This window comes from Macadamia integrifolia, chromosome 7 (assembly GCF_013358625.1).
Source record: "Macadamia integrifolia cultivar HAES 741 chromosome 7, SCU_Mint_v3, whole genome shotgun sequence".
NCBI lineage: Eukaryota > Viridiplantae > Streptophyta > Magnoliopsida > Proteales > Proteaceae > Macadamia > Macadamia integrifolia.
In genome coordinates this window covers 25,164,484-25,177,454 of record NC_056563.1, presented here as the reverse complement: position 1 = coordinate 25,177,454, position 12,971 = coordinate 25,164,484, and the positions used below count along the sequence as shown (strand labels likewise).

At 37.4% G+C, this 12,971-nt stretch overlaps 2 protein-coding genes across 2 annotated transcripts; both read left to right on the top strand.

Moving 5' to 3' along the window:
* LOC122084975 (magnesium-protoporphyrin IX monomethyl ester [oxidative] cyclase, chloroplastic) lies at nucleotides 1-2,805 on the top strand. Its single transcript, XM_042653383.1, has 5 exons — nucleotides 1-525; nucleotides 811-875; nucleotides 1,055-1,382; nucleotides 1,964-2,062; nucleotides 2,301-2,805. Exons 1-5 carry the CDS (start codon nucleotides 76-78, stop codon nucleotides 2,562-2,564), a joined length of 1,206 nt encoding a protein of 401 aa, XP_042509317.1. The 5' UTR covers nucleotides 1-75; the 3' UTR covers nucleotides 2,565-2,805.
* A 3,024-nt stretch (nucleotides 2,806-5,829) lies between these two features.
* On the top strand, nucleotides 5,830-9,466 carry LOC122083792 (co-chaperone protein p23-1-like). The gene is made up of 6 exons (XM_042651686.1): nucleotides 5,830-6,004; nucleotides 7,565-7,745; nucleotides 7,816-7,969; nucleotides 8,056-8,093; nucleotides 8,861-8,918; nucleotides 9,163-9,466. The coding sequence occupies exons 1-6, from the start codon at nucleotides 6,000-6,002 to the stop codon at nucleotides 9,249-9,251; spliced, it is 525 nt and encodes a 174-aa protein (XP_042507620.1). The 5' UTR covers nucleotides 5,830-5,999; the 3' UTR covers nucleotides 9,252-9,466.
* The last annotated feature ends 3,505 nt before the right edge of the window (nucleotides 9,467-12,971 follow it).

Sequence of the window (12,971 nt, the reverse complement as noted above, 5' to 3'; positions counted from 1 at the left end):
AAGTCCACACTCCGCTCACTGCCTCAATTTAGCTTCCTTCTTCCACAACGGTTCTGCTACTATCTCACCCCAACAATGGCAGCAGAGATGGCTTTGTTCAAGCCCATCTCAAAGTTTTGCAGAACAACCCCCAAATTTACCAACCCAAGGCCAAGCTCCAAGTTCTACATTAACATGTCAGCTACCTCGCAACCCACCACAGTGAAGCCCAAGAAACAAGCTAAGACTGCTATAAAGGAGACCCTTCTTGCTCCTAGGTTCTACACCACTGACTTTGATGAAATGGAGACATTATTCAACACTGAGATCAACAAGAACCTCAACCAGTCTGAGTTCGAAGCTCTGCTCCAAGAGTTCAAGACTGATTACAATCAGACCCATTTCGTTAGGAACAAGGAATTCAAGGAGGCAGCCGATAAACTTCAAGGTCCTCTGCGACAGATCTTTGTTGAGTTCTTGGAGAGGTCCTGCACTGCTGAATTCTCTGGTTTTCTTCTGTACAAAGAGCTGGGAAGAAGGTTAAAGGTAAGATTTTGATTCATTCTTCTGGATTTCGCAGGATTTCAGCTAATGGGCTTGATTTTCTCCTACATTATATTTAATTTTTAAGATTTCATACATTTTATGCAAGCAATGAGTAAAGTTACAGAAGAAATCTGTGGTTATGAGCTTTAAATTTTGATTGTTTAGAATTGCCTTGGATAATATTGGAGACCTATTCATGGATAAACCATGGTTTTCAGGATATGGGCATCAATAACTGCAATTATGGTTGATTAGTTTTATCCTTTCTGAGAATTTTTGTTGCAGAAAACCAATCCAGTGGTGGCTGAAATATTTTCACTCATGTCCAGGGATGAAGCCAGGCATGCTGGGTATGCAAAATCTGCATCTGTTTTCTTTTTCTGTGTCTTTTCTGGAATGATAATGTCAAATTTGGTATAAGGAGTATTCAACTAGTTATATTGATAGAGTATTTGAACAAAGATTGAACAAAACAAAGGAGTATAATTGAAAAATACCATATTAAGGTCTCATTGTTATTGAATTGCAGGTTTTTGAACAAGGGTCTGTCAGATTTCAATTTGGCACTGGATTTGGGTTTCTTGACGAAAGCTAGAAAATACACATTTTTCAAGCCAAAGTTCATCTTCTATGCTACATATTTATCTGAAAAAATTGGATATTGGAGATACATTACAATCTACAGGCACCTCAAGGCCAACCCAGAGTTCCAAGTTTATCCAATTTTTAAGTATTTTGAGAACTGGTGCCAAGATGAGAACAGACATGGAGACTTCTTCTCTGCTTTGATGAAAGCACAGCCTCAATTCCTCAATGATTGGAAGGCAAAATTGTGGGCAAGATTCTTCTGTCTATCGGTATGTTCTTGTTTTCCGGAATTATCATATTCGATGTCTACTTTGCCTTTGGAAGAATTCACATCAAAACTCATTGGTCTAGAACCATGGAGCTGAAGTTGCAGTCTATGAGTGGGACTTTTGCTCATTCTTCAGGGGAACTGTCTAATCCTGTCTTGTTTTTAGCTCTTCGGTGTGATTGTACTATGCCACTCCCATTTTCTCTGCCACTTGTAGGAATTCTCTCTGAAATTTTCCTGCTTGTGCTTTTGAATGATTTGATCATCTTTTTTGTTGGTTTTCATTGTCCTGTGTCTGCAACTGCACTGAATTTTCATCTTTTTATCTTGATCGCGATATTTTTTGCATTACCTTTGTTCATATTGTATCTCTGCAAAAGCCCAATTGTGGAACCAAACGAATTAGTATGAAATATACTCTTATGTAATAAAACAGTAGCAAACATTTTCTGATGCATTGATCAGTGTCATATTGTGATTTTTAGTGCTCATGAACTTGCTCATAAACAGTTGTAGGATAACTAAGTAAAGGATTGGTGCTGCTGTACTTTACTGAGATTTCTCATCACTTTGATCTTACAGGTATATGTGACAATGTATCTTAATGACTGCCAGCGTACGGCTTTCTACGAAGGTATTGGACTCAACACCAAAGAATTCGACATGCATGTCATCATCGAGGTAAGCCCATGGTACCAGATCAGTTTTCCAGTATGCTATAGATCACCCTTTGCAACTCATTCCCGTACATATTTATTGTATTGGCATAGTAAATTGATTTCAAGAATAGAACCAAGGCTTGATTAAACACTTTCCTTTCCAAGTATAACCAACAATTTTTATGGATTTTTTTTTTCCTTGATAATATTCAACTGATGTATAAAATTTGGGATGGTTCCTGATGACTCTGCTGGTGCAGACCAACCGTACAACTGCTAGGATTTTCCCAGCAGTTCTGGATGTTGAGAACCCAGAGTTCAAGCAGAAGTTGGATAGGATGGTGGAGATCAATGAGAAGCTTCTTGCAGTTGGAGAGAGTGAAGACATAGCCTTGGTGAAAAACTTAAAGAGGGTTCCCCTCATTGCAGCTTTGGCTTCTGAGCTCTTGGCTGCCTATCTCATGCCCCCAATTGAGTCTGGATCTGTGGATTATGCAGAGTTTGAGCCACAACTTGTGTACTAAATGTTCGATGTTTGACACCATCCAGTGCCTGATAAGCTTAGAGTACTATTGTTAAAGGTCACTGTAAGGCTCTTGTATGCAATTGAGGAAACATCAGTTTTCTGAATTTAACTCTTCATGTTCTTTATGTAAAGCTACAAGATTCTCTTTTTTTTTTTTTTTTTTTTTCCCTGGAGAGTACATGCCTTCCTCTTTTTCATATTTAATTTTATTTTTTGGCAATGGACGGTGGATTAGTTGATGTGGATCTGTTGTAGTTGTCAAGGTGGCCTTAAGAGTTGATGATCACCTGCATAGCAATGAGATGTAGTCGTGTGGTGTGTAAAGCCCATGCTTATCAGGAGGTCTTGAGTTTATGCCTCTTAGCTATTACCTTTCTCTCCGTACCTATTAAAATTATATATTAATGAGTTGTTGATGTACGTTCCCGATTCCCTCCATCCAAACAAAATGTGATATGAGATTCCTAAGGGGTGAAATTCCATCTCTCTTAGAGTTGGTGAGCGTCGATTCATGGGTCAATATTCGCAGATGCTGATAAAATAATGCCTATGATTGATCGAAGAGAGAATCTAGATAGGAAGTGGACAAAATAAGCAAGGGGTGTACTATGATAGTGGGCACACTTTAATGATGCTGTGATTCATTCTAAGACAATGAGGATACACTTGACCAGAGTAGTTATTAGCTAATAGGAATGAATATGCATATACTCAGGTTATAGAAAATATTGATGTCTATGTAATGAACAAAATCAGTCTAGTCAATCAACAAATGTATTGCACAGTGATCTTTGATATGCTATGATGCGCATGTAAGTGTAATTTGCTTTCAATTCACGCTCTAAAGCTTTGAAAGAAACTTAAGGGATGAACTATCATTGATTTTGTTACATGTGTGAAAGGGAGGGAGAAACGATTGGGATAAATGAAAGGAAAATAAGATATAATTATAGAAATGGAGAGAAATTAGGGGATAAGATAGGAGAAATAAAATAGGGAAGAGAAGGGTTTGCCTAATTTTGGAGGTAATCCACTTCTTGACTCCATCGAGGAAGCCATGCCTCAATGTCAAAGAGATAATTTAGGTGATTAAAAGCATAACCACTATTTTAATTAGTCAACAATAAATAGGAATATAAAGTTAATCAAACTCAATTATAATTAATTCCGCATCTCCCACTTACTTGACTCAACCACCTACTTACATACGTAACTATCTCCATACCAAAAATAACCCATGCACTTGATGCAACCAAGTGGCACATAACAGATTAAGGTTCGCCTTCTTGAAATTGTATATACATGGAAGTTAATTGTATATCGTTGGTCTTCTTACCATCACTAGCTCGCTAGTTATTTTTATTAATATGGACCTTTTGTCTTGTCTAAATTGTTTGGACTAGAGAAACATTTCCATTTATACTTACAATTGAACAATTAAATTTATTCTGCAAAAGCTTTTTGCTTTATCAATGTTTTAAAACCCAGAATCGATCTCAATTGATACCGACATGGATCGAGGTATTGGTTGAGATCCGATGAATTTACCCCCTTTTTTAATGGGTGTTTGAGATCATTTTATTTTGATATCTTACCAATGGATCAATATGGATTGGTATTGAGAATCAATCTCGATTGATAATGATTGAACAGATCCAATCTGATTTTATTTTTGAAACTGCTCGTTGCTGAGTTTACTCCCTTTTTCAATATGGATTCGCATCTGTGGTTTTTTCATCACATTCTAGGCCAAAGGGCGGGAACAAGAAAAAATCGCCACCATGACATGATAGTAGTAGATCACCATAGCCCCATGGCGGTCACCATGGCTTTATGATGATAGCTATGGCGGCATGGCGCTGTGATCGTTCGATTTGGACTATTCGTATCAGTAATGATTGGGGACGATACTAATCCGATACCATTTTTTTTATTTGTTTGCCAGCCTGAATTTGGACTTATACATAAGTTCACCTGGACGTGAAATAATCCTCACATGTACGTTCAGGTAAATGTAGGTGCAGCAGATCCAAACTCCTTTCAGGCCACCCCCAATTTGGATGTAAGGGCGTGCTCTTATTGGTCTCTATGCCATTACAAGGGCCATACTATCGATAGCATTCTCACTTTCTAAATTAATGGATCTATATTCCTTTGACTAGGGATGAAACAAGGCTAAATTGGGCCAGGTTTCTTAAAACCTAACCCGACCTTAGGTTCTCAAAATTTAATTCAGGCCCAACCCAACCCTGCAGGGTTCATACCAACCCATCTCAACCCTAATTGACCCTGTCAGGGCCAGGTTGGGTCGGGTTGGGTTGACACTGACTTCTACAATTGGTTGGATTAACCTTGATTAACTTGTTTTTACTATTCATATCTTATACATCAAAGAATTATAGAAAAATGAAATACTAATAAGAGTCATAAATTCTAATATAACAATTCAATGTTAAATTTCGGGCTAAGTTGGTCCGGACTGAAGCCTCAACCCGAGTCCGACCCAACCCTGACTTGGGATTGGGGTTTTTCAACCCTAACCCTCCCTCAAAGTCAAAAAAATTGGCCCAAATCCTGCTATTCGATTGTCAGGGTCAAACTTTCACCCATTTATTCATTGCCTCGACACATGAAAATCACATATTGTTTGACACATGTCAAGTAAAGAGCGTAAGTGAAAAAATCACTTCATCGTACGTGGAGATTGCCTCTCTCAGCACAAGATGACAACTAGGTGTCCACCTGCGAATCTGTCATTAAGATTGTGTTTGGTAGCCAAGAGAAGAAAAGAAAAGAAAAGAAAAAAGTACAATTTTTGTATATTTTTTCTTGGGTTGAGAATTTTTCTTTGCAGTTGGTATGTCTTCACTCATGAGAATATTCTCCTTTTTAAATTCAAAATTTTCCTTGAAAATTGTGAAATTTTCTTTTATTTTTCAAAAAGGTTTTTTTTTGTCAAAAACACAAGAAAACATTAGAAAATATAAAAACATAATAAGACAAAAAGTTAATTATTACACAATGATTTCCTATATGTCTAACTCTCTTAAATTCATTTTTTTTTTTTTTGAATTTTTTTTTCTTTCCCTTGATAACCAAACATACATACTCTTTTTATTTTCTCACAATTTCTCCTCTTTTTTTCTTTTATTCTTTTATTCTCTTATTCTCTTATTCTCTTATTCTCTTATTCTCTTGGCTACCAAACATAGCCTAAATGACGAAATTACCCCTTCTGAGCTAGGATGGAAAAAGCTGGGTTTTTTCTCGAACATTCGAGCTCTTTCTCCAATATGGTCTTCCACTCATAAGATAATTAAGCTCTCTCTTCCTCAACGTCAACCGAGGCAATTGTTGCTCTGGAACTACAATACCTATTTCCCTCAATCTACGATACTCTCAGTTTGTTCATTCTAATCTTGGAGTTTCAAAGATGAGGTGAGTTTTGAATCCCTGAAGATGTTATTCTTTTCTTATTTCTTCACTTTCATTGTTCATCCCAGAAAATGGGTCCTGGCCAAAAGGGGAATCCATTTATGTTGGTGTAAGCTTCGCTTTGTTACTGCTCCTTTGCTTAGTTTTTTAGTTACCCTGTGATTGAACAAGGGTTTACGAGAAAATGCTAGCATTTGGCTTCTATGAACTTGTTACTTCGAAGAAATCTGGTGGTGGGTTATGTTCATCTTTTTGAATTTCCTGAGATGGTCTTGGGAATGCATGTAATTATTCATTTTTATGTATTTCTTTCTTTGAATGTCTCTGTTTAATCTTTGTGAATAGGAATCCCATCGTTGCGTATTTCTGTAAGTTTTCATACTTCTTTGCAGGATATCCAACTGTTTTTTTTTCCTGTTAAGGTTTGGTTTGAGTTTTGTACACCAGTGTTGCCTATTCCAATTTCTTCTTCTTGAAGATTAATCATTAGATTTAGATGTGAAAGATTAAGTATTCCATATACTCTGTTTCTTATGTTCATTTCGAACCCTGCTTAAATTCCCAACAGACAACTCAACATAATCTGTAAATACGTGATTGGATGTATCGGTTTGTAGATAGGAGTTGGATGTTTCAATTGTATATGGGAGATTGGATGTTCCTCTGTTTTTGAGATACTGGGAGGTTTACAGCTATTGTATCCGCATGGGTTTTTCCATGTCCTTGGTGTTGTTTTCATATACTTGAGGAACTTCCTCCACCTAATGCCTTAAGGTTTAGGGTTGGACCCTCTAACATGGTGATGTTATTGAAGCCGAAGTCCTTTATTATCATTCCTATGTCATAGAACTAGGTATGCCAAAGCAGGAGTGTTGAGATGTTGGGAGTTACAGAGTAATAGTCTCACATTGGTTTGTTCACGACTTTGATGCCTTCATATACTTGAGGAGCTATGCCGTAAGGTTTTGGGTTAGACCCTCCAATTGATGGATGCTTTTTTCTTCTTGTTATGTTATAGTACATTTGTTAATCATTGAGTTCGTTACTTGGTTAAAATAATCTCTAAATATAGGCGTTGTGGAACACAAAGAACAAGAACACCACAGAGAGAGAAAGTCCAGAAACTAGGAAAACTGAAAAACCACTATCTTGTTAGGATTGTAGTGTGGTTTTTGTTCTTTAGATAGAATAATGATGCCCAGACAAGGCTATTACTTGCATTCTGTAATGAATCACAGCTGACTTGAGCATTTTATCTTGCAGAATCAAACGTGGGAAATTTAAATTATATTAGTACGAGGTAGTTTTAACATTATCAAATTTACAGGCCATTTTTTGGTTCCATTTGAGGTTTATATTTGGTAGTGAATTTAAAATTGTTTACATAATGTATCATCTTGAGTAGGTGCTCCATACTGTTTACATGTCAATGTTATATTAGTCTTTTCTAGTGAAGGGTATAGGTAAAGGATCTTAATGGAAATGAAAATCCAGAAAACTGTAGGTAGTGCGTATGAGTGTAAAGCAAGGAGAACTCATGTAATATTTGTCTTCTTGTTTTAGCCGACATCCAACTGTGAAGTGGGCACAAAGGTCTGACAAGATCTATCTCACTGTTGAGTTACCTGATGCCAAAGATGTGAAGCTTAAGCTGGAGCCTGAAGGAAGATTCATTTTCTCAGCCACAAAAGATGGTGTACCATATGAAGTGGACATTGAGTTATATGACAAGATCAATGTTGAGGTATGCAAATCTGTTAAGTTAGCTTGAGATATAAATGGAAATAGAGTAACCGCCACTGTTATTACTGCAGGAAAGCAAGGTTAGTATTGGTGTAAGGAATATAGTCTATGTTATAAAGAAATCTGAGAAGAAATGGTGGGGTAAGCTAGTCAAGCAAGAAGGAAAACCTCCTGTGTTCGTCAAAGTGGATTGGGATAAGTGGGTTGATGAGGATGAGGAAAACGGTAGGTGGAATGGCTTGTTCTGTTTTCTCCTGTTCATGTATGTTATGTTTCTCTTCTCACATAGATTTCATTTCTGTTTCTGGCAGAGAAAGCTGGAATGGACTTTGATGACATGGACTTCTCGGTGAGTCATGTAGTTCAAGAATTTACTTAGATTTTGTTTCAAGCTTGCTCATATTATGAATTTTCTGGAGAATTTACTCTTGAATATGTGAGTGGGGCTATCATGTCCCATTTAGATTGTTATCTAGCATGTTATAGCTGGTCACTGGGTGTAGTATTGTGGATGGTGCTGCTTTATTGCATCTACAAATCTTCCATTAATTTGGACTACAAGACTTCAGTAATTAGGCATTAATGCCATGCTCTGGGATACTTCAAACATAATGACTTAAATGAATCAATCTTCCTATTTCTATGAGTCAGTTTTAATTAGGTTCTGTGAGTCATGTTATCTTCTTTTGCTGTAAAGGAAAAATCTTAGCTGATGCAGCATCGGATGATTCATGCTGGGTAGTGGGTTACCTATGGTGCACTGGATGCAATCTTAATGGTTGAGGTCCTAGCAGTGCACTGTCTGAGTTGTGGGTTGACCTTTTATTCCTTTCTAGTAGAATGATCGTAATGACTTTGGAACGGCTGTGTTTTTGTACCAGCTAGTTATTTTTTCTGGCTGATGTGGAAGTGGATCATGTAATATTATTTTCTTGTTCTGTTTATCTCCTATGGCAAGTCAGCCTCACCTGATTTGATTTTAGTTATAGTATGTAAGATATTGCGGGGAAAAGATTGATTTTGTTTCATTCTTGAAATTTAGTTTGTCAAGGGACAGACTGTGTTTAGTGTAAAATTTTGGGTTTTAATATGCTGACAGATATGAATATTGTGCAGAATTTAGACATGGGTGGGGATGATTATGATGATATGGATGAACTAAAGGATGAGGAAGGTTAGAATTTGTTTACATATCTTCGTCGTAAGCCTTGGAAATTTTAGTTTTCATTCTCAAATGGCTCTTCTTCTGCCCAGACTTGCATTCTATGGTGGAAACTTGAGTATTTATATTCCTCTTGCCACTTCTGTTTTGATATTACCATTCTCAGATTTCTGTAGCACAGCTCTTGAAATATTCTGTTGCATTCTCTATTACCAATGTTACTTTTACAATGTGTTTGTGTTTCGTGTCTTTGCAGAAGAGACAGAAGCAAAAGAAAAGGAGGAAACCAAGAAGGAAGGAGAAGGGGAACCTGCTGCAGCGAATGCTGAGGAGACTAAGGCTTGATTGCATTCCCCAAAGATAAATTTAGACCAAAAAGAGTACTGACAGTTACAGAGACAGAAAAGATGAGTCTTTTATCTTGTATAAGAGGTTTGTAATATGCTGAACTATTACTCCTTGTGTAGTCGAGAGTAATGTGTGACGGGTATCTTTTTCTCAAAACTTTGTAGCACTTGCTATGTTGGACTTTCTTACTTCTGCAGATGTTTGGCAACAAACTGTCCCAGAAATCAGTAGTTTCCAACTATATTGATTTTTTTTTTTGGGTTTTTTTTTGGGGGGGGGGGGGTGGGGGGGAGGTGGGGGTGGGGGGTAATGCTAACTGTATTGATCTTCATGTTGCCAAACTGAGACAAGCTTTCTCTTGTTGAGTTGTGTTTGTCGTGTCACAAAAAGAAATGAAGATTCGGATATATTTGGTGTGATTTTCTTCTCCCCTCCGATTTTCTGGCCGTTTGGATTTTGGAATGACCTGTTTAAAATTTGAATTCACCTCGGAGAAGATAATTTACTTTCACTACCACATTCCAAATCTTTTTGCGAGGTGAGAAAATGGGGGTTCCACAGGAAGTTTTGGTAGGGAGAGAGTGCAGGGAGGGAAGTAGGGCAGGTGACAGAGATGCAGGGAATGGGGAGAGGGTGGGGAAGAGAGAGATGGGGAGAGAGGGGTGTCATGGTCAATCCGGTCGAACCATATTGGGTCATGGTCAACCCTCTACTTCCATCACAGATCTGAGAAAAACTTCTCATTCGAATCGTCACCAAAATATGTTAAGAGTCCAAAATATGTCAGAACGGGACAACTTCTAAACAGGTCAAGAATTTGAGACAAATTTAAAGGTATATTAGATAGTTTTGCTATTATTTTTGATATTAAGTTTATAGTTTCGTTATTATTTTTGGTATTAAGTTTGACAAATGGTACATGTTTTCTATTTTTGAGTACTTAGAAGAGGAAAATGAACCATTTTAAAGTTTTCTATTCAAGGTTAAGAAGATAACTGTGATGGCTGGATATTCAACATTTCAGTTGCTTCAAGTGAAATTATACTGGTTTTCTGGTTCTGTTGGTGGTGATACTAGAACAATCGGAAGCCTGTTAAGCTATTTCCCTTGAGTAAATGAAAGAGAGGGAGTTTAGGAAGAATTGAAGAGATTATCTGTGCTAACAATGGCTTATTGTTGCAACCCAATGTGAGAAATATAGTACAACTTGGTTTGATTCAGAGAGGCACTTCTATCATCCAGGGGAGCCGCAGGTAGATGGTGGGACTTTCGTTGTAGTTTAAAATCCTAAGCACATCTAGGCAATCTCCAGATGCAACTGGCTCCCCTGGTAATCATGGTGTGAAGCTAGGTCACTGCAGCAGAAGAAGATCTCGTCAAGTATTGTTTTTTTTCGGTACAAGATCTCCAAGTTTATTAAACAAAAAGAAAGGGAAAGAAGCCGTTACCTGCTTGCGTGTCTTTATGCGTAGACACATGCAGCTGGAAAAAGACCACACTGCCACCCTTCAAGATGTTTTCATGTGCCCTGTCAAGATGGGGTGTTGTCGGTTCTGATTCTGATTTTGATTCTGATTTTAATTCTATTTGGGCATGTTGAGGATCTTTCAATTTGGATGTATGAGAGGGGAAAGAGTATTAGCTCAAAACAGAAAAACTCCATGATCCTCCTAGGTGCTGAATACATCTGACTCTTTGCTGGCCCTTTATTTTTAACACACACTGGTTCCAATTAAGCAGCCTCGTGTCCCTGCTGCCACACCCGTAGTCTGAGACCCAATTTATGATCCATGAGCTTAGCAAGGCCAAAGTCCCCCTAATCCCTAAAGGTAGTTCAGTTTGCAAGGAGTAACACTTCTTACATAACCAGAGTTCATGGTTGCCATATAGAATTATTGTTTGATATGTAGACGGCTGCCCATCTAGCCTCCTTTGTGTCAGAATCAAAATTTCCATCAGAAATGATGATGAGACAAGAGTGGGTGGCTAGATTACTGTAAAAGGCCAATGGCATGGGGGTTTGTGGTTGGGGGTGTTGGGGTGATATTTAGTTCGAGTTCCCACTTGGAGATGGGAGATGGGAGATGGGAGATGGTGAGAATTGGGTTTGGATTTTTTGAAAATGATGTTGTTCCTCGTGATCCATATGTAATAAGTGGTGATGGAAAAGGTGATTAGGATTTGGGATTTTTTTTATGATGATTTCTTCCTTTATGTTGATGTCCAGGAATAAAGAGTGTCTCTCATCATGTAGGTATATTTCTTTGTATTTCCAACTGTTTATATTTATTCGTTGAAAGGTCATTTGTAAAAAAGAAGAAATAAAAAAGAAAATTACGTAAAAAAATGGGAAAATAAGCCAAAAACACCAATAAGAAATAAATCGATCCTCCCATCTTTGGCAAAGACATCAGCAGGGGGAAGATGGCTAATAGACAAAAATCAGTCTCTTGAGATATAAAATAACCTTTATTCCAGAATAAAACTCGCACAAATCACTTTCCTAACGAGGCAAAACATTCAGACTTTTAACCAACCTGTTCCTCGTTTGCCTTTTCCTTGCCTTTTTTTTTTTTCCCTTTACTTTCTTGAAATAATCATGCTTTTCCCTTAGTTTAGCTGCCTCATCGACATTAGCAATCTCAGGATAATTCAATGTGATATGTCTTCTTCAGATAGTACTCGGCGAAACAAACTCCACCAAGTTCTTCCTCTCCACAACGTTCACATGTCCTCCCATCATATTAGGGCCCGTATCTCAACAACCAAGATTGTCGCCTCTGTTGCGCATATTTATGTTCCTGGCACGAGAGACAATATTCGTCTCCTTAGGTTTTCTTAATTGTGGAAAATCCTTTTGCATAACTTCTCCCCGATGTTGTTTCTCTAAATGTTCATAGATCTCACTAAGGTCTCTGATTTGTCCGGACTAGCCACATGAGATCACGAGCACCTCATCTATCTTCTGATTCTCCATTTTTCTCCTATGAAAAGATTTCATACCCAAATTCCAAGTGCCTATTTCTTTTTAGAATACCTCCATTATCTCACAATTTTTTTAGAGATTAAACCCTAGGATCTGTTTGTGCATAAAATTTTGAGTCTATCCAATTTATCGTATGGCAGATATTTATATCCAACTAAAGAAATTCTTTAGACCTGTGCATTGAAATAACTTTTTTTGGAGGGGTCCTGAGAGAACAATTTTATATATATAAAAAAAAAAAAAAAAATTGAAAGCTCAAGTACAGAAACACATTTTTAGGGGGAACCCAAGTGTCCAGAACGGAACAGGGAAACACCAAAAAAACAGTATTAGACCCAAAAAGCATAATCCAAAACATTAGTGTCCAGGAGACATGATAGTTGGACCAACAAAGCCATGATGACAAGCAATTTCAGGATGGCACAAAGCTAAGAGAGGCTCAGTAGCCAGTAGGAGTCTCCTTTGTTCTGGTTATGAAGTAGCAACTGCAAAATATCAGGTGGAAGAGAAAAGAGAAGAGGTGGCCCATAGCTCAACAATGATGCTAGTGTGTGGTCATCTCTTTTTGGGGAATTTCATAAAGTCATTCTTCACTCCATAGCTTGCGAGGATAGATCAATTTAAATAACATTGTTAAATAAATAAATATGCCAAAAAAGTGTAACTGAAATTATGAAAAGGAATTACAAAAAAGGCACTGACATATATTATAATATTAAAAAAATGAGAAA

Bases quoted from the DNA above. Each gene is read 5' to 3' on its own strand.
- LOC122083792 (XM_042651686.1), top strand. The intron at 7,746-7,815 runs GTATGCAAATCT...TTATTACTGCAG, and splicing joins ATGACAAGATCAATGTTGAG to GAAAGCAAGGTTAGTATTGG. The intron at 7,970-8,055 runs GTAGGTGGAATG...TGTTTCTGGCAG, and splicing joins TGATGAGGATGAGGAAAACG to AGAAAGCTGGAATGGACTTT.
- LOC122084975 (XM_042653383.1), top strand. From the start codon at position 76: ATGGCAGCAGAGATGGCTTTGTTCAAGCCCATCTCAAAGTTTTGCAGA. The intron at 876-1,054 runs GTATGCAAAATC...ATTGAATTGCAG, and splicing joins GATGAAGCCAGGCATGCTGG to GTTTTTGAACAAGGGTCTGT. The intron at 2,063-2,300 runs GTAAGCCCATGG...CTGCTGGTGCAG, and splicing joins ACATGCATGTCATCATCGAG to ACCAACCGTACAACTGCTAG.